At 39.5% G+C, this 21,654-nt stretch overlaps 1 protein-coding gene across 2 annotated transcripts in view; it reads right to left on the bottom strand.

Moving 5' to 3' along the window:
* The window catches only part of LOC117501549 (semaphorin-6D-like), a 187,857-nt gene that overhangs the window by 58,826 nt on the left and 107,377 nt on the right, over positions 1-21,654 (bottom strand). For both annotated transcript variants that reach the window (XM_034160443.1, XM_034160442.1), the window contains exons 7-13: positions 20,202-20,258; positions 17,936-18,037; positions 14,860-14,950; positions 13,283-13,405; positions 13,016-13,104; positions 817-906; positions 603-730 (exon numbers count right to left, since the gene is read on the bottom strand). In XM_034160443.1, coding sequence (XP_034016334.1) covers positions 603-730; positions 817-906; positions 13,016-13,104; positions 13,283-13,405; positions 14,860-14,950; positions 17,936-18,037; positions 20,202-20,258 — 680 coding nt within the window. The remainder of the gene's footprint in view (positions 1-602; positions 731-816; positions 907-13,015; positions 13,105-13,282; positions 13,406-14,859; positions 14,951-17,935; positions 18,038-20,201; positions 20,259-21,654) is intronic.

Genomic DNA, 21,654 nt, shown 5'->3' on the forward strand with positions numbered 1-21,654 from the left:
CTCTCCCATCCACTCGTCTACATTTCTGCTGAACATTGTTCCAAGCACAGGGAGAATAAGTCCTACGTCAGACCTGAGGCCCGTTGGTGTTTATGCCAAGATTCTGCAGCCTGACCCAGAGGAGAGTCCACGATCCCTCCGGCTGGGACGCCAGTCCATTGCAGGTTACTTCTCTAGCAAAGACCAGTACCCATTTCCAGCTTGGTGGATTGGGGTCATCCAAAAGAATTCTTGTCCAAGGACCCAGGTCTACATCTTAGAAGCCCAACTTCTTAACCCACTAATCTACATGCCCAACCAGCACAGGAATACTCCAAAAATATCCATTTTATTTATTCATTTATATTTTCTAAATGTCTGCTTGTTTGTTTTAATGTTTTATAAAATTAATCCTCAAAAATATATATTTTTTGTTACATTTTTACATTTTGTGAATCATACTTGAAAAATATGACATGGTTTAATTTAAATTCTCTAAACATGTCCTCCAAAAATAACATTTATTTATTTATTGTTGCCATTTTGGAAAACAGTCTACAAAAATTTCCTCACGTGCCTAAACCTTTCACACATTAAAAATGGCTCCACCTTAAAGCGTGTACCTGTTGGACTGTGTGGTGAAGAGTCCGACAACAGCAGGTCTCTGGTTGATCTGCAGGACGTTGGTGAGAGACTGAAGAACATCGAAGTAGAAGAAAGAATCTCCAGGGACCGAGCAGTTTAATCGAGCCTGAACACCAAAAATCCATGTTAAAGAAATTTATCACTGCAAGTGTCCAAGTGAGTATTTCACTTAAGAAAGTTGTGGAAAATCACCTTAAGGAATGAAGTCCAGTACCGTTCCAGAACTCTGGGAGAGCCGCCGTTATCATTCTTGCAAACTCGAGATACCCTAGAAAATACCACCTGCACAGAAACGTTTACATAAAACAGAATCATTCAAATTTATGTATTAAAAATATAAAAAAAAAAGAAAAAACAATGACCTGGATAATCTGTAAAAGTTTTATTTTTTATAAACTGGGCTTTCTACCAAAACTGTGTGTGTGTGTGTATATATATATACATACATACATACACACACACACACACGTTTGCGAACCCCTCGAGCTTTTACATGTTTGAAATTTTTTAGGTAATCAAAAAAACAAAAACAATATTCAGGATTTTTAAAATTAAAATTGCTAGAAGGCAATTGGAGACGCAAACTTCGATTTGATCAGTTTTGTTAAAAAAAACAAAAAAAAACAAACAAACAAAAAACTTCTCTGCTGCACTTCATCATGAAGCTATTTCAAACATGCACAGCGGGTAAAATAAGTATTGAACATGTCACCATTTTTTACAGTAAATATATTTCTAAAGGTGCTATTGACATGAAATTATCACCAGATGTCATAAAAACACACATAATCTACACATGTAAAGAAACCAAAACAGACAGGGTTCTCTCCAGGATTTTTTCACAGCATAGGGGAGAATTTAAAGTGGCATAGCTGCACGGCAAGCACTGCAGGTGTGAGTATTGTAGGAAGAAAATTCTGACATTTGTAACCCTTTGAAACACCATTTCCTGCATTTTGAGGGCCAAATTTTGTGAAGAAAAGCTCAAGATTTTTTTTAATCTTTGTTACAGCATTACTTTAAAGCCAAATGAAATGAGGCATCAGGCTAAAACATGAAAGAGTGTAGAAATGTGAGTCAGAGGAACATCAGAACTGCTAATTTATACACAGCAGTTTTCTAAAAAAAAAAAAAAAAAACCTTACAAATGTATATTCTTTTTACTTCAATTTGATTACTGCACATTTTGAAGTAAAACAAAAAACTTGTAATTAAAATAGTTTTAAATTACAAAAAACATTCTTTAGAAATCTTTGATGTTCATCTGTAAAATTAAAATAAAACCATAACTTATCTGTTGTTGTTTCAGATTAGATACCTTCTTGATTAACATTATAAACAACCTTGGACATTTAATTTTAGACAAATAAAATAGCATGACAATTAAAAGTAATTACTAATTACCCCTTCCTCTCTTCTCCTCAGCTAGCCTCCCGTCCTGGACATCAGCATGGAATCCCAAAATTTCCTGTATATTTGTACTGTCAGTAGCATGGCCCAAGCAGAGGGTCACCCCTTTGAGTTTGGTCTGCTTGAGGCATTTTTGAATGTATATAAGCAATGTTTTTATTAATTTTGTTTTAACGTCTGTTTTAGGACTTTGGTGGCAACCCTTCATTTGAATGAAAATGCAGGGAGACAACAAAAGCAGACAAAGCAAGAGAGACCAAGGTTCAGAATATACTTTCCTTAGGGGAAAAGAGGAGGATTCACAGTGAGAAAGTTAGCCACATATCCAACATGTGATATGTGGAAAATTAAGAAAAACAAAAACAAAACAAAACAGACTTATCTGTATATTTTTATATAGCATGATAAAATGAATAAAAATACAATTTCACATAAGTTTCACATTGTTTCATTCAAATGAGAAGTGTTTTACAATTTGTTAAAAAACATTTTATTCAGTCTATATGAGTGACTTAGCAAAAGAGGTTCTTCAGATCTGCAAAACACCAAACAGACCAGAAATCCCCACCAATGATTCTCCTCCAATGAGCAGCCAACGTGAACGGACAAAGCTGAGGCTGATGCTGCCAAGCGGACCAGGTACCACCGATGAGCCCAACCCCTCACTCCAGAGGAGGAAACTGGAAGCCAGTGTAATCGGATGATGGTGATGGAAAAGTACTTTTGAATACAACACTAGCTGGTAGTGGCACTCTTCTTGCCTTCCCAAGTGTCCCCAGCACAACCGCACAAATTGCCGATATGCGATATGATACTTTCTGCAACAAAAAAATAGCATAGATTTATGTGATGGTCTAGTGGTTAAGGTGTTGGGCTTGAGTCCAGAAGATCATGGGTTCAAATCCCCGCCTGACTGGAAAATCACTAAGGGCCCGTGGGCAAGGCCTTTAATCCCCTATTGCTCCTGGTGTGTAGTGAGCGCCTTGTACGACAGCACCCTGACATTGGGGTGAATGTGAGGCATGATTGTAAAGCGCTTTGAGCATCTGATGCAGATGGAAGCATGATTGTAAAGCGCTTTGAGCATCTGATGCAGATGGAAAAGCGCTATATAAATGCAGTCCATTTACCATTTAAAACAACAGTTCATTCTTTTTGTATTTGAATATTTTTTACTTTTTTCTATAAACCATGTAAATGAAACTTTCTAACTACACTCAACAAAATATAAACGCAACACTTTTGGTTTTACTCCCATTTTGTATGAGATGAACTCAAAGATCTAAAACTTTTTCCACATGCACAATATCACCATTTCCCTCAAATATTGTTCACAAACCAGTCTAAATCTGTGATAGTGAGCACTTCTCCTTTGCTGAGATAATCCATCCCACCTCACAGGTGTGCCATATCAAGATGCTGATTAGACACCATGATTAGTGCACAGGTGTGCCTTAGACTGTCCACAATAAAAGGCCACTCTGAAAGGTGCAGTTTTGTTTTATTGGGGGGGGATACCAGTCAGTATCTGGTGTGACCACCATTTGCCTCATGCAGTGCAGCACATCTCCTTCGCATAGAGTTGATCAGGTTGTCAATTGTGGCCTGTGGAATGTTGGTTCACTCCTCTTCAATGGCTGTGCGAAGTTGCTGGATATTGGCAGGAACTGGTACACGCTGTCGTATACGACGGTCCAGAGCATCCCAAACATGCTCAATGGGTGACATGTCCGGTGAGTATGCCGGCCATGCAAGAATTGGGACATTTTCAGCTTCCAAGAATTGTGTACAGATCCTTGCAACATGGGGCCGTGCATTATCCTGCTGCAACATGAGATGATGTTCTTGGATGTATGGCACAACAATGGGCCTCAGGATCTCGTCACGGTATCTCTGTGCATTCAAAATGCCATCAATAAAATGCACCTGTGTTCTTCATCCATAACAGACGCCTGCCCATACCATAACCCCACCACCACCATTGGCCACTCGATCCACAACATTGACATCTGAAAACCGCTCTGACAGTTTGTGCAGAAATTCTTTGGTTATGCAAACCGATTGTTTCAGCAGCTGTCCGAGTGGCTGGTCTCAGACGATCTTGGAGGTGAACATGCTGGATGTGGAGGTCCTGGGCTGGTGTGGTTACACGTGGTCTGCGGTTGTGAGGCTGGTTGGATGTACTGCCAAATTCTCTGAAAAGCCTTTGGAGACGGCTTATGGTAGAGAAATGAACATTCAATACACGAGCAACAGCTCTGGTTGACATTCCTGCTGTCAGCATGCCAATTGCACGCTCCCTCAAATCTTGCGACATCTGTGGCATTGTGCTGTGTGATAAAACTGCACCTTTCAGAGTGGACTTTTATTGTGGGCAGTCTAAGGCACGCCTGTGCACTAATCATGGTGTCTAATCAGCATCTTGATATGGCACACCTGTGAGGTGGGATGGATTATCTCAGCAAAGGAGAAGTGCTCACTATCACAGATTTAGACTGGTTTGTGAACAATATTTGAGGGAAATGGTGATATTGTGTATGTGGAAAAAGTTTTAGATCTTTGAGTTCATCTCATACAAAATGGGAGCAAAACCAAAAGTGTTGCGTTTATATTTTTGTTGAGTGTATTTCATGTGCTGACTCGTACTGTGGAGCATCATGTAGGCATAGTGTGCCACTCTGAGGACATCTGCATCCAAACACACAATCGAGAAACTAGCCAGCTGTGTGACACATTGAGGATTTTCGCCACCACGTTGCATCTCCGCCAAGACTGCAGAAATTTCCCTGCAACAGCAAGACTCGATCACGAGTGGCATCAGCTGACTGTGTTCACATGAGCACCTGAAAAGAAAAGAAAAAAAAAAAAAAAACAGAACATTGACATTTTTGTGTTTTCCAAATATACATATGCATGTAAACTGAACAGCCTGTTTTTTGTTCAGATGTCTGTTCATTCAAAGTAGATTAGATGTGATACAATTTATGATTAAAGATGTTCTGTTTGTGTATTTTAGACAGGAAAGTCTTCATTTCGCATAAACATTTTTCTACAATATTATGCCTGATAAAATTTGACAACAGATATAGAAGTAAAATTTTCTTTTATTTAGAAATCTTTTTCCCCATCCCATGTGGATCTACAGCTTTTCAGATAAAGATTTGCAATCATTTGCTTTGAATAAATAGTGAAGAATTAGCAATCACAAGAAACTGACTTATAAATGATTAAATCTATACAGAATATACAGAAACTTTATTTTCAGTGAATTTAGAACAAACTCCTGAGTTTAAGCACGCTGTGCTGCTGAAATAATTTTTTCATACACATACAAACACACCGTGCCAGGAATAAATGATCGTTTATAAGAAAAGGTGGTGAGTGAACAAACCATTCAGCAGCTTATATCGTCCTCCTCAACGCTGCTGCTGTCAGCTGCACTTCATCCTCTTTCTGTCGCGTTCAGCTGGAACATACACGGCTTGTAGCCGCCCATTATTTTTACCGTGGCTTCCTTTCATCAGAAACTTCCTCATCTTCTTCAAAAACAATCGAGATGTCACTTAAATCTTCGCTATAATCGCACACTATGCCTTCGCTGTCCGTGTCTGTTGTGTTGGTAAACAGAGCCACGCTGAGAGACGTCTATTCGAATGACGTCAAATCCGTCGTAGCGAAAAAGTAGGTCAACTCAGAGGCGGTAAATTCAAATTCTCAGATGGGTAACGAAACGTCTAAATACTTGTTCAGTGTAATTTTATGGTTAAAAAAACAAAGACAACATGTGGAAAAAACTTTTTTTTATTCTTCAAGAATATGTAAAAACGTCATAGCGTGGCAGGGACCCTTTAATTGTTGGTGATTTTAGTTTGCATGTTTGCTGTTCGTCTAAACCCTTATCTAGAGAGTTTTTAGATTTAATTGATGGTTTTAACTTAAGCCAACAAGTTACAGGTGCCACTCATATTCATGGACATACGTTGAATCTTGTTCTTACATATAATGTATAGATTGAAAATTTATTTGTGGGTAACGCGTTTGTATCAGACCACTGTTCCATTTTATTTGATTTGATTTTAAGTGATGGTGATGTTCTGAATGTACCTGCCCCTGCGCATTTGTGTCACTCTCTTAAAGTAGACCTGCATTGAAATAAATGCAGTCAGATCTTTGGACCAAAAAATGACTTATATTTACACATAAGATCCTTCTGAATGTAGTAAAGTAAATCTGCAAGCCCAGCTCTGTCATTCAACGGAGAAATCTTAGTTTAAAAATGACAAATTTACAGCTAAAATTTAGCCCTCCGCAAAACTGTCATCACATCCGGGACGCTGCCTAGACATCAGAGAGAAGACACTATCCCAGCATGCATTGCGCGCGCCAACTGTAATTTGTGGATTTACGTCAGTTTGCATCTCTTACAAAAGCACCTTTTTATTGTCTTATAGAGGGTTTTCATGTGACGTATCGGTCACGTCATTTTGTGTCCCGTGGCCATTCTGGATCACAACGCGGTGGCCGCTGTGATTACACTTGGTGCATTTGGCGAACAAGTGCAGAAGTTTCAACGTCGGCGTGAAGAAGCCTCACGGCACCGTGGCGCTGTGAGAGATCCGCCGCTAACAGAAATCCACTGCTCCCAGAATTTTATTTTATTTTATTTGGCAATAAAATTATATAACAATACATAAAAATACTGCAGAGGATAACACAAGAACGCTTCCAATACGGATGCTTATTTACACTGTGGTCCTCGAGCACCGAGCTGCTGATCCGTAAGCTGCCCTTCCAGCGCCTGGTGAGAGAAATCGCTCAGGACTTCAAGACCGACCTCCGCTGTCTTGGGAGATGTTTGGTGAGTATACATTTCTTTTATTGTTGCTTGAAAATGATTTTTGGGGACTTTTTCCATACGTCCATTTGATTGAGTGGTGTCGCATTGAAAATGTACTGTCTTTAGCCTCCGGTGTTACCGTTGCAGGGTACGGATGCGGGACCTGCAAAGAATTCAAGTCATTAAGAAGATATAAACCTCTCTCAGTGGCCACGGAGCTCTGCGGCTCCGATTACCGAAACCATGCGGCGCTGCGGATTTTGCCGCAAGAAGCCTGTCCTTGCGGGCAACAGGTGTTACTGGCCGCTCCACATCAAAACAGAGAAGAACAGAGAAGAACGTCGCCCACTGTCAATGTCGCCACTGATCTCAGCATGCAGATCTGTATCTCACATTCATTGCAGCTTACTTTTGGATGTTGAAATCAGGCTGTGTATAACACTAACATTACTAACAGATAAAATCAATTTCAATGCGGGATCAGACTGAAAGCTTTTTTTTTTTTTTTTTTTGATCGGACTGAAGGTGCAAGCGCATCGTCTTCTCCCCGACGTCATGGAAATGACCCGGATGTACAAACTGTTTTCACGGAGGGCTAAATTTTAGCTGCAAATTTGTCATTTTTAAACAAAGATTTCTCCGCTGAATTACAAATTTGGTCTTACAGATTTACTTTACTGCATTCATAAGGGTCTTATAAATACATATCAGCTATTTCTTTCTGAGATCTGACCACATTTATTTCAATGGAGGTCTACTTTAAGCCTGAAACAGCGGCTCGCTTCTCCTCGCTCTTTGTTGTTGAGAGGGAGAAAGTAACTGCCAGTGGAAATACGGAGAAACTAACGGAAGATTTTCTTTCTACCTGCAGCACTGTTCTCACTGCTGCAACCCCACTTAAAGCCATGTGCCCTAAAATGAAACGGGTGTCGTGGCTGAATGACAGGACGCGTGAAGCCAGGCGCGTGTGTAGAAGAGCTGAGCGCAGGTGGAAAAAAGATGGACTTCAAGTCTCTTATGATATTTTAAAGGAGACCTGGCTCGCATATCAGAACATGGTGAAGATGAAAAGATTAAATATCTTTCTGAGGAGGTCTCCAATAATGTTAATAATCCATGTGTTCTTTTTAAAACTATTGAGACGGTGCTTAACCCCCCTCAGCCCACAAGGTTAGAATCAACACCTGACACTTGTAATGCATTTTTGCACTTTTTTACTGAGAAAGTGGAAAGAATTAGAGCCAATATTCAGACTTCTTCATGTAGCCCTTTTCCTGACATGCCTTGCTCATCTGTTATATTTGTCATTTTGAGCCACTGTCTCTTGCATGTCTGTCTAAAGTTGTCTGTGAACTTAAGCCTGTTTCGAGTCCACTTGACCCTGTTCCTCCTCGACTGTTCAAAGAAGTCTGGAAAACTATTGGCCCTAATGTCCTTGACATTATAAATAGCAGTCTGCTGTCTGGTGTTGTTCCTCTGTTTTGTAAAGAGGCAGTTATTGAACCCCTTCTGAAAAAAACCTAGCCTTGATTCTGCGAATGTCTGTAATTTTAGGCCAATTTCTAAACTGCCTTTTTTGGCTAAAATTTGAGAGAAATGTGTTCTTATGCAGCTGCAGTTTTTCCTAGAAGCACATGGCATTTTTGATATTTTTCAGTCAGGTTATAAAGCCCTTCATAGTACAGAGTCGGCACTTTTAAAGGTTTTTAATGATTTGTTTTTAGTGACTTATTCTGGTGATTCTGCCATTTTAGTCCTTTTAGACGTCAGCTGCGTTTGACACAGTTGACCACACAACTCTTTTAAATCGCTTGGAAAACTGTACGGGGGTTAGGGGGACCGCCCTGGAGTGGTTCAGGTCTTATCTCAGTGGGAGGAGCTGCTCTGTCAAATTAGGGGATTTCACCTCTTCCTCTGCATCTCTAAACTGTGGAGTACCGCAGGGGTCAATCCTTGCACCTGTTCTTTTTGCCCTCTACCTCCTCCCACTGAGTCAAATCTTTAAAAATCATGGCTTACAGTATCATTTTTACGGAGATGACTGCCAGATTTACCTGCCACTCAAAAAACTTGCTTCTACCCCTTTGGCGCCTCTTTTGAATTGAGTGACATCAAGGCTTGGTTGGCCAACAACTTTTTAAGTCTAAATGAGGACAAAACAGAGGTCATTTTATTTGGAAATATTGACCCCCTCTTGGACTTGGGCCCTCTTAAACAGTATGTGAAACAGTCTGTCACCAACCTCGGCATCATTAATGACAAAGATTTTAAATTTGACAAGCAGGTTAACGCCGTTGTCAAATCTGGATTTTATCATTTGTGTCTTTTATCTAAAGTTAAACCTTTTTTATCTTTTAATGTTTTCGAACAAGTCATGCACACTTTTGTCTCCTCTCGTTTAGACTACTGTTATGCACTTTTTATCGGCATCAGCCAAAATGCACTTTCTGGCTTACAGTTGGTCCAAAATTCTGCTGCACATCTCTTAACTGGTAGCAGAAAGCGAGAGCACATCACTCCAGTTTTGGCGTCTCTGCACTGGCTTCCAGTTCATTTTAGAGTTGATTTTAAGATTTTATTGTTTGTTTTTAAAGCTTTGAATGGACTGGCCCCGACGTACATTTCGGACCTCATCCGAATTTATCAGCCTCCCCGTGCTTTGCGGTCCAAGGGCCAGCTCCAGCTTGTGGTGCCTGTGACGAGACTTAAAACTAGGGGAGACAGGGCTTTTTCTGTTGTGGGCCCTCAGCTGTGGAATGATTTGCCCCTTAACATTCGAACAGCCCCCACTTTAGAGTGTTTTAAGTCTCGTCTAAAGACCCATTTTTATGCTTTGGCTTTTAACACTGCGTGAGTATGTGGTCCTTTTTTTTTTTGTACAGCACTTTGGAAACTATATTTGTGAAATGTGCTATATAAATAAAGGGTATGGCATGGTATGGTATATTTAATGATTCTTTCATTTAATGTTACAATGTTGCCTTTTTCAAATAATAAAATAGTTGCTCTTTAAAAAAGCTTTTGTTTTATTTAGAAGTGCAGCAGCAGGTGTGGGTTTTCAGAGACAACAGTTGAGTTGGACCCTCAGCACATTTAACCAGATGAAGGTCTCCTCTCTCACTTCAATCTCTTGGTGGAGTTTTTGGAGACACTTTAGTCACATTTTCAAGAGCAGAGATGTTCTTTTCTTCTGTCTGGACTTTAGGTTTTGGTGTTCAGCTCCACAACTGGAAATTTTTGAAGTGCATCTGTATTCACAAGGTTCTCTACACAGCAAATGTTGAAATATTCCTGATGTGGGACAAGTGAATAAATATATTTCTTAAAATATAAAGAAACACGAAACAGTGCTGTGCTATTTTCTTTAAGCTCTGATTAATTGATAGCTTAAAAAAAATAAAATCTATGATATTTAAAGTTGAGACTTTTTTTAATGTCAGAGCAGTAACCATTAAAAAAACTGTTTAGCTTTATTTGGTAAAAATAAAAAAAAAATACAAATATAAAATGTTCACTCAGCTTGATTGAGTGACTGATTCAGCATCCTGCAGCTAATAGCGAAGCTAACATTAGCTGCTAAAACTACAGTGGTGCACTAACATCAAGTTTTATTTTCAAATTAAAACGTGATGTGAAAATTCAAATTATTCACTCGCCTCAGACAGACTTGCACTGGGTGTGTGTATATAGCCAAAAGTGAAGAATTTTGGACTGAGTGTGTCTGCTCCATCACACCGGCTGCATGTCTCCATCTGCCTGACCGACTGGCGTGGCTCTCTGGCAGGGCAAGCCCCTTTAGCTCCGTCCAGCTTCAATGCAGACAGTCACCAAAAAAGCTTCTCCCAGCAGGGTGATGTCAGTCACTTGTTCTTCTGCTTTTTGTTCATTAATCTTGTGATTATAACTTACAAATTGAGTGTTTGGCTTTGTAATTTGCTATTTTTTCCAGAACTCCGAGACTTGCTGAACTGAGCAAGAGGGATAATTAGCAATAAAATACATTTGCGACTACTAATTATTACCGCATGTGCAAGGATAGCCTTGCAATCATGAATATTTTGTGTTGCGAGATGTTCTTTAAAAAAAGAAAGAAAAAAAAGACAAACAGAAAAGCTCCCCCTACGCTGGTTGAATCACAGCGTAGGAGAGCCAAATCACAGTGTAGGGGTCTCCTATGCTTATCTGCGCTTTCAAGAACCCTGCAAACGTACAGAAATTAAGGTTATGTATAATAAAATGGAATGACGCAGAGAAACAGTATTGAACACACTGAAATTTATTTAATACTTCATACAAAAGCCTTTCTTGGTAATGACGGCTTCAAGATGCCTCCTGTGTGAAGAAAATACTTGCATGCATTGCTCAGGGGTGATTTTGTCCCATTCTTCCATACAAACAGTCTTCAAATCTTGAAGGTTCTGTGAACCTCTTCTATGAACTCTGATTTTTAGTTCTTTTCATAGATTTTCTATTGGATTCAAGTCAGTGCATTGGCTGGTCCACTGTAGCAGCTTTATTTTTCATTCTCTGAAACCACCTAAGAGTTTCCTTGGCTGTGGGTTTGGCATCAGTGGCTTGCTGAAATGTCCACCCGCCTTTCATTTTCTTCATCCTGGTAGATGGCAGTAGATTTTTTAATCAAGAATGTCTTGGTACATTTTTCCATTCATCCTTCCTTCAATTATATGAAGTTTGCCAGTATGCTGAAAAACAGCCCCACACTATGATTTTCCCACCTCCAAACTTCACTGTTGGCATGATGTTTTTGGGTTGATGTGCCATTTGACCTCCAAACATGGTGTGTATTATGGCACCCAAACAGTTCAATTTTGGTATCATCTGACCAAACTATATTCTCTTATTATTTCACAGGCTTGTCTAAATGTAGTGCAGCAAACCTTACATGATGTAAACATGCTTTTTCTTCAGCAGTGGAGTCTTGCATGGTGAGTGTGTGGTTGAGTGCATTACTTATTGTTTTCTTTGAAACTACTGTACCGGCTAATTCCAGGTCTTTCAGAAGCTCTCCACAAGTGGTCCTTGGCTCTTAGACAACTCTTCTGATAATTTTTTCACTCCTCTATCAGAAATCTTGTGAGGAGAACCTAGTCATGGCCAGTTTATGGTGAAGTTTCCACTTCTGGGTTATGGCCCCAACTGTGCTCACTGGAACGTTTAGAAGTTTAGAAATCCTTCTGGAATCAATGCCATCTACATGTTTTGCAACAACAAGGCTATGAAGATCTCGAGAGAGCTTTGTGCTTTTACCCAGCATGAGATGTTTCTTGTGTGACACCTTGGTAATGACACACCTTTTAACAGGCCATTACTTGGGACTGAATTAGCAGATATTAATTTGCACTGATAAGGGCCAGGATTGCTTTGTAATTGCTGATAGATTTCAGCTGGTGTCTTGGCTTTCCATGCCTTTTTGCACCTCCCTTTTTGTCGGGTGTTCAATACTTTTTCCCCTGTGTCATTTCACATTATTACACACAACTTAATCTATGGACATCTATGGTTTGATTTCTTTGTATGTGTGGATTACTTGGGTTGTTACCAACGTGAAAATGTTATATCAATAGCACCTTTAGAAATATCTTTACTGATAAAAATGGTGACATATTCAATACTTATGCATGCATATATATATATATATATATATATATATATATATGCATAAAATGAAAACAGTTGACAGTTTTCACCCTATATAACAAAATAATAAGGAAAAAAAAAAATCACAAAAATGAAGATGTTTTTAAAGATCATAGTCTCTTTTTCACTCAGCAGAAATGTTCTAAATTTGACCCCCCCCCCCAAAAAAAGGGCAATTGTAAAAAACTAAAAAAAAGTGAATTTTCTGTAATCTCCTAATTTAAAAAAAACAAAAAAAAAAAAACAGCTTCTCATTTAAAAATGTCCAAATTTCCAAAATGTCAGTTCTTTTGCCCTGCAGCCAAATGTCAAAAACCAATTGTTCCTTCAATTTCAGAGTAAAATGACCTTTGTGTGCAGTGTAGCCAATCAGCAGGGAGCACTCCCCACAGTCATTTAGCTGACGTTTCCAGACAAAGTGTCAGAAGACGAGTGGAACAGACTGCGGCAGCACTTTAAATGTCATTCACTCCAAACTTCCTGTACCTTTCCCAGGGCGGTGTACTCGACTGCGATCTCACTGAGGAAAAAGTAGATGTAGTTCCCATAGTCCATGGCGTGCAGGAAGTGAGGCTCTGAAAAACACAAAAAAGTCCGGTCACCTCAGCTGGAAATATGAAGGCAGACGCACAATTAAATTTCTGGAAAAGTGATGCCAGCATTCTGACAGGGACTTTAATGATCAGAGGCCGTAACAACATATGAACCAAGAACTTCTAAATACGGTTTCACATTAAAAGTTGAGAGACATGCCTCGAAGCCACTTGGAGTCGTATTTGACTGTTCTGAGGACAGGTCGGTCTTCTCCGAGGCTTCGATAGATGACGGCATCGCTGGCGAGAAAGTCTGTCATGGTGGCTGAGTAGAAATCTCCACCTGCAGATAAAAACCATGTTTGTTTTTATTTTAAACTTAATAATGTACATACATACAGTGGTTTGCAAAAGTATTCAGTCCCTTGGTATTTCACGCATTTTCATTTGTTTATGGCATTTCAAATGCAAAAAGGAAATCAGGTTTCTCAATATAAAATTTTTTAAAATTATATTCCTCAGACTCAAGCTGATGATGTGGTACAGAGGAGGGTTTTCTCTCACCAAAACATTAAATCTAGGCTTGCATCTCAGATGTACCTTCTGGCAAATTGTAGCTGAACTTCCAGGTCTAAAATAAAATCCTCCTCTGTACCACTTCATCATGAAGCTGTATGATACAAAATGCAAAACATGCACCGTGCACAATTTCTCCAATCACAGCCACAGAAGCCTGTAACTTCTTCTGGATTGTCTGGGTGTCTTGGTGGCTTTCCTCACTCTTCTCCTTCTTGCACAGTCACTCAGTTTTTGAGAACTGTCTACTCCACACAGATTTACCATAGAGTGCCATACTGTTTGTATTTCTTCATAACTGATGTAAATCAAGTTCAAGACATATTCAGTGACTTGGAAATGTTCATGTATCCATCCCCTGACTTGTCAGAAGAAAACTGGCAATTAAACTGATTATTTACAGGTATTATAGCAAAGGGGTTGATTACTTATGCAACCCATCATCTTGGCTTTTATATTTTTAATGAATTTATATCAAGTTGTAGAGATTTACTTTCAGTGTGACTCTAAGAAAGATAATTTTAGAAATGTTTATATTGAGAAGCCTGATTTAATTTTTGCATCTGAAATGCCACAAACAAATTAAAATGCATGAAATACCAAGAGGCTGAATACTTTTGCAACCCACTGCATACACTTATTAATGTTTTTAAAAATCTGATCTGAGGTACGACACTGAAGTGTATCCAGGACAGTGAGAGGTCTTTTTGGGGGCTGGGGTCAGAACTGGTGCTCCAGTTGGCGTAAAATACTTCACAAAGCTCGACACTGGAAAAGACCTTGTTTCCATTGTCTGTGGGAGTAATGGGCCGTGTTATGACAAGGGCGGGTAAAAGCTGCTTGGATCCTCATCCTCATCTCTGGAACCAGGGGACTGTTGCACCACTGAGGGATTGTCTACTTCACAGTGGAACCCAGGTCCAAAATATGATGTGGCACATGCAGGACCCAAAGTTGGTTCTGTTGTGTGGTGGACCAGCACACGCTCCCAGACCCAAATCCTAAAGTCCTGACTTCATTCTAACATGTATCAGGTAATTTACAGGTTCTCATAAGGTACGTATGAAACAAAGAAAAGGATCACAAAGTCTATTCCATGGGTTCTTTGTCGATCCGCTCCATGTCAGAGTATAAATCAGCAATTGCTCAATAAGGTCCTAAATGTCCCCCAAGAGGAGACATTTCTGGGTTTTTCACTCATTAACATGACTGTGGACTCACCAGCAAACAGTCCGACGTTGGATTGACTGGACTCAAAAGGACAACGAGCCTGACCCACCAGTTCCTCCCCAACCTGCTCTAGCGTGGTCATCTGAGAAGCGGGATGACAAAGAGCACAAGAGAAAAGGGCAAAGGTCAGCAAAAACTAATGAAACAAACAAAAAATAAATAAATAAACTGATTCAATAATGCAAAAGGAAAAGAGACTTAGCTAATGTTAGTGTTCCATGTTGAACGTGTCAGATGTGACAGGCAGTTAGTGACTTTTTAATCTGTGAAACCTGGTTTGTGGGGGTGGTTGAGGGGAGTCGTCCATGAAAAACTGATATAATTAACTTCTTTCAAGTTAACTGCATGCTATCCAGTTGTTAAGCGCTGACGTAACGCATCATGTGATAAATCTGTTTCCGGGTCCAAAGACCTCCAAGTTTACAATTAAAGTTACATCTGTTTGATCCTTTTAAGGATCTACAGTTTAAGTTTAGTTTGTGTTTACACTGTGCACAAACCTCCGTCCCTCCCTTCTCCGCCTCCACCTCCGTTAACCGCATTCGTCTGGTTCTATGGTCAGAACACTTAATAAAACTTTTTTTTTCTTTTACTTTACATATTTTATTATGCACAGGTCAAATATACATTTGACCTGTGCACAACCTGAGCGTGTGGCATTTTTACATAAAACAAACGCAGTAACAACGTCTAAAAACCCAGTTAATATATCCAGGAGAGTTTTAGGCACAATATACAAAGAGTTGTATGTTGCGATGTTAATGCTGTTGTCCGTGTGCAATGGTGTAAGTGCAGCCTGATCAGATGGTCTCAGTGCAGTTCTCAATGTTAATGACAGCGCGCCTTTTTTGTTTGGAGCCGGAAGTTGAAAATCACATGATGTGTTACGTCACACTTAACAACCGGATGGTGCCAAACAATCAGCCAGCGGTAACACAGCTATCATAGCTAGCTTGGCTGTGACTTGATTAACAACAATAACAATAAAAATTGTTATTATTACGTGAACTGAATACATTAGTCTTCTACCTGAGCTGGTTTTGGAACCATTTATTCTTTGAAGGAACAAAATACAAGCTAATACTGATAGTCCTCTCCATTTTTGGATGAAGTTTTGATCTGTTGGCCCAAAGAAAAGCCACAAAATTATATTAACATATCCAGAAATTCACAAGGTCATGTTACATCACGTGAAACAACAACAACAAAAAAAAATGTTTAGAATTATGTTGAACAGTCAAAATTTATAATCCTTGTTTGGTCCCAATAAAAAAATCTCCATAAATTCAGGTTTAGCCTGCCAGTTTGCAACCAATAAACAGATTAATCTACTGCAGAATCTCTAAAAACCTATCCAAAGCTTGACTTGCAATTAGTTTTTTTTTTTTTTCTCCAGAATTCAAAAGGTCAGACTTTGAGATTAATGGCTTCATAAAAGTTTTGATTTTAAAGAAATAAAAACTAAATATGCAGAAAATGATCAGGAATTCAAAAATTATGGCTCAATAACAGACAAAAAGTGGATTAACAACGTGGAGCGTTTTGTCATTTATTCTGAAAAAAAAAATGAAAAGGGCCCACTTTTTATTTTGTGCCGTTTGTCAGAACATGGCAACATGCATCTTTGTGTTTCAAAGAGATGCGCATCTTGTTTTGATCTCAACGCACAAAGCTTCTGCGAAAGGTCAGCATCTGTCAATCAAACCGCCGGCTTTAGAAGAAAGGGAAAATAAAGGAGTGTGAATTTCCAAAGTCTTGGCTTTGTTTGAAAAAGTTGTCGTGTTAGGCCCTGATGAGGCATTTTCAAGATGACTGACACTTTCAAGTGAGATTGGGCGGAGCTGAACATGCTGCAATGCCGGCAGAATCAAAGCCAGCTCATTTTCCTGCTCATTAACTCGCCATTAGCAACTTCACGCTGTCTTCTGTAGCTGAGCGAAATAATCATCAACATGACACGGGTACTTTTTTGAAAGTTCCATTTCTTTTTTTTCCTCTCTCCCTTTTTAAATTAGGTATTATCAAGGACAAAGGAGGCATCGAACGTGATTGCAAAATGATTCAATACTTGACATTTAATCCAAAGTTACAAAATGGGCCATAATAAGAATAAGAATAAGAATAAAAAGTGAGTTTAAATCAACCCCCCCAAAAAAAAAAATCAGCATTGAAGCTGAACTCCTTCCTGAAAAACTCCTCAGGTCATCAGACTGTACAACTCCTCACTCAGGGGGAGGAGGAGTAACAGGAAGACAGAGGAAGGGAATGAGAGGAACAGGAGCCAGTAAACCAGTATTAATACAATAACATGCTTTTGGAGGGCGGTATTCATTTTCAGAGGCCCGACGTTCATGCCCAGTCGCCCAAAATGACAGATATTCGCCCGAGTTGAATATCTGTCATTTTGGCGACTGGGCATGAACGTTGGGCCTCTGAAAATGAATACCGCATGACAAACGCATGTTATTTGCATTATTATCACTGACCGATACACAACACATAACGCTTACATAAAAAGTTGGCTCACTTTAACCTTTGTCGTGTCGGCTGGCGCGCGCTGCTCTCCAAATTTGGCAGTGCGTCCTCATCAAGCTGGCTGCTTTGGCTGCTGTTCATTGTCATACTATCCATGAGAAAATCATCCGGACTATCCATATTGGGACCAACACACACTTGTCGCCTTTTTATGTTTTCCTCTGCGGACAGTTCTTGGGCTGTGCGCTAGGACGTCATTTGTTTACGCACAGCGGGCGGGTATAGCCAGGTAGCGACGACGTAAATCTATGATACCGGCCTAGCAACGCGCCGGTAAAGTGATAATAATGATCAGTATGTCTGGAATTTATGTTGTGTATTAATATTTTTATTTGCAAACTGTTTTTCTTTTTTACTTTCACTTTTAATACTCTGTGTGCTTCTTACCCTGTGTGCTCCTATACAATATTGCTGGAACCTCAATTTTCCTGAGAGAGTCTTGCCAAGGAATCAATAAAGTTTAATGAAATCTAATCTGATCTCATCGTCCAGGCAGCCATGAACCTGTCTGAGGGAAAAGCAGAGCAAGTACCTTGTAGTTTCGGCAGGTGGGGTTAAAAGCATTGGTTCCGCAGGCGAACAAGGTCTCATCATTTCGGGGCACCAGAACCTTTATGTAGTTGTAGCACTCATCCTGAAACAGTAATAAAATGGTGATCAGAAACTGAAATGAACAAAAAAAACATAAAAAGCAAAGGATCCCATTCGTTAATTAAGAGTTGAAAAAAAATCCATTTCTTATCGTGTTCTGTGAAGCCGAGTCATTAATGTTTAATCACTGAGATCTGTCAGTTTGTCAGGTGATACCACTGTTCCAGAATAGCTTCTTTGAAAATCTCCATCATTTCATTGACATATTTGAGTTTTAAATAATCTGATGGGTGTCCAATGAATAAATAATTGCATAAAAGCATTTAAATGAGCCTTTAAAATTAACACACTGAATCAGATGTCACCCCCCTCACCCGTGCCTCAAACATCCAGTAAGGGCTGCTAAATGACATGGACGTCATACTGCCAGTAGAGGGCAGCAAATGCATTCATAAAGGTTTACGGTATGAAACTGAAATTTTTACATGCATAAACTGGCTGAGGGTCAACAATCTCTATTTTGATGAAACAGGCTTCAAGTCAGGGGTCACTAGTGGTGCCAAATGGACAAACACCAGGCTGAGCAGTTACCACGACCCTCATATAAAATAATGGTAATACAAATAAAGTTAACAGTGCTGTCGTGTATGAACATCGGCTGTGCCTTCACCTACTCATTCTTTACATCACCTAACATCAATCCATCCAAGCTTTTGATGGATGTCAGCAGGGTTCGAACTGAAATATGCTAGCTGTGTCATGTAAGGCACAGCTGCTAGCTGTGAAATGTAAGAATAAAAAGAAAATCCTCTTATAAAAACTGCTCAAAGTACTTTATGGTTGGATGACATAAATTTATGTTAACTAACCTGACTACCAGGGCATATATATATATATATATATATATACACGAGGTCTGTCCGTAAAGTATAGGTCCTTTTTATTTTTTTCTAAAACTATATGGATTTCATTCATATGTTTTTACGTCAGACATGCTTGAACCCTCGTGCGCATGCGTGAGTTTTTCCACGCCTGTCGGTGACGTCATTCGCCTGTGAGCACTCCTTGTGGGAGGAGTCGTCCAGCCCCTCGTCGGAATTCCTTTGTCTGAGAAGTTGCTGAGAGACTGGCGCTTTGTTTGATCAAAATTTTTTCTAAACCTGTGAGACACATCGAAGTGGACATGGTTCGAAAAATTAAGCTGGTCTTCAGTGAAAATTTTAACAGCTGATGAGAGATTTTGAGGTGATTCTGTCGCTTTAAGGACTTTTCACGGTGCGAGACGTCGCGCAGCGCTCTCAGGCGGCGTCATCAGCCTGTTTCAAGCTTAAAACCTCCACATTTCAGGCTTTATTGATCCAGGACATCGTGAGAGAACAGAGAAGTTTCAGAAGAAGTCGGTTTCAGCATTTTATCCGGATATTCCACTGTTAAAGGAGATTTTTTTTAATGAAAGACGTGTGGACGGATTGCAGCGTCGGCTCGCAGCCGCTGCGACGCTCCGCCACAGGAAAAACACCTCTGTTGGAAGCCTTGAGGACAAGTTGGAACATCTCCAGCTGATAAACAATTTCTCATATACTCACTCCACTGAAAGCCATCAAAAGCTGCCTGGATTTTACAAATGGTTATCAACACGGAGGTGTTTTTCCTGTGCCGCCGTGCCGCGTCGGCTGCGTTCCGACGCGCGGACCCGTCCGCACATCTTTCATTAAAAAAATCTCCTTTAACAGTGGAATATCCGGATAAAATGCTGAAACCGACTTCTTCTGAAACCTCTCTGTTCTCTCACGACGTCCTGGATCAATAGAGCCTGAAATGTGGAGGTTTTAAGCTTGAAACAGGCTGATGACGCCGCCTGAGAGCGCAGCACGACGTCTCGCACCGTGAAAAGTCCTTAAAGCGACAGAATCACCTCAAAATCTCTCATCAGCTGTTAAAATTTTCACTGAAAACCAGCTTAATTTTTCGAACCATGTCCACTTCGATGTGTCTCACAGGTTTAGAAAAAATTTTGATCAAAACAAATATATATGCGCCCTGGTAGTCAGGAGGATATCTGCATTATTTATATAAGAAAAAGCTAAGCAGTTAGCCTAGCCTAGTCTCTACAGCAGTTTTCATGTCAGATAGCTTGACTAGCAGATAATAGAATCATGAAGGATCTTTATGAGTTAATACAGGTCAGATGTGAAGAAGACACTCACGCTGTTCTTTCCTCGGACAGTACACTTGCTAACATCTTTGGACCGCCAAGTCAGTTTCTGAAACAAAGAAGAACAAAAACAGCTATGGCCATTGACTGTAAAGTCAGAGTTCTCAATTTGTCCTATTTACTCCATGTCCTCAATCAAATTCCAAAGATTGAGAAGACACTTGACAGATGTGACACTTTCCAAAAGGTATCATCTCAGATTTAACAATAAATACATATATTAAAAAAACACACCTTTAACTGTTACAGCGTACATCTTGTTGGATGGAATTACCCCAATTTTAAAGGGAAGTCTGCAATAAAAGCTCACGTTCATGATTTCATCTCAACTCAAAGATACTGTGAGAGCTGGAATAAGAACTCTGCTCATGGCCAAATTCATACAGACCTAATAGCGTCTTTGCAGAAGCTTACCTTAAAGTGTAACAAAGTGTTGGGATTTAGCACCTTAATGTAATTCTGAACAAATCAAAAATATACTACAGCTGATATACTGACCGATATAGTAGTTGCCTTTCACTAATGTATCGGTATTGGCATTATTTTTGCCGATATGAAAACTTATCCCCTATCCCTACATTGTCCGTAGACAAATAAAAATAGAACTAGAGCACCACGCTCGTAACAGCGCAAACCTCCACCAACACTAGTTTGCAATTCCCAAAATTTTTTACCTTGGAAAAAAATTTCAAGGTCAAAGTCCTGTTAGAAGTTGCATTTCATAAGCTAAATTAGATGTACTCAAATATCAGGAGTATGTATTTAGTTCATGCACTTGAATCAAAGTTTTTTGTGGTATTGTCACTTTTTCAGTTTTTGAATACTTTTTCAAATAATTTTCATAGAACATTGGTTATTTCTGCTATGCACAATTTGTCATTGCTTTTTTGCCACTTGGTCTCTGACATAACTAGAAGACAGACAAACAGGCATAAAACTGGAACCTCCATCCACTTTTGGTGGTGTGGGTAAATCCATAACAGAAAAATGAGAGTGACTGAGGCACTTTTGTTTGAGATAATTGTACACCAAATGGACTTTTCAATATTAAATTCAAATGTGCACAAAATCCACAATCCGGATCAGATCCGGATCAAAATTTGTCAGGCGATAGTGAGTGCCAGTCTCATGAGAACGATTGGGGCATGTTTGATTAAGATGTAATGTAAAATATAAATTAAATGGGTTTTCAATGGCCACAAAATCTGCAATCCGGATCAGATCTAGATTAAACTCTGTTAGTCGATAAAGGATACCATCCTACGTAACGCTGTCAAATATGAAAGAAATTAAATCTTTTTTGACAGAGTTATGACTTTTTGAAAATACATTCAATGTTCAAGGATAGGGATGTTCCAAGATTTTTCCTGACTTTGACTTTTGACCTATGACCTTGAAAATTGACTCAGTTATTGCCTACGAGGATATGAATCCTCTATAAAAAT

Source organism: Thalassophryne amazonica, chromosome 20, assembly GCF_902500255.1.
Source record: "Thalassophryne amazonica chromosome 20, fThaAma1.1, whole genome shotgun sequence".
NCBI classification, from domain to species: domain Eukaryota; kingdom Metazoa; phylum Chordata; class Actinopteri; order Batrachoidiformes; family Batrachoididae; genus Thalassophryne; species Thalassophryne amazonica.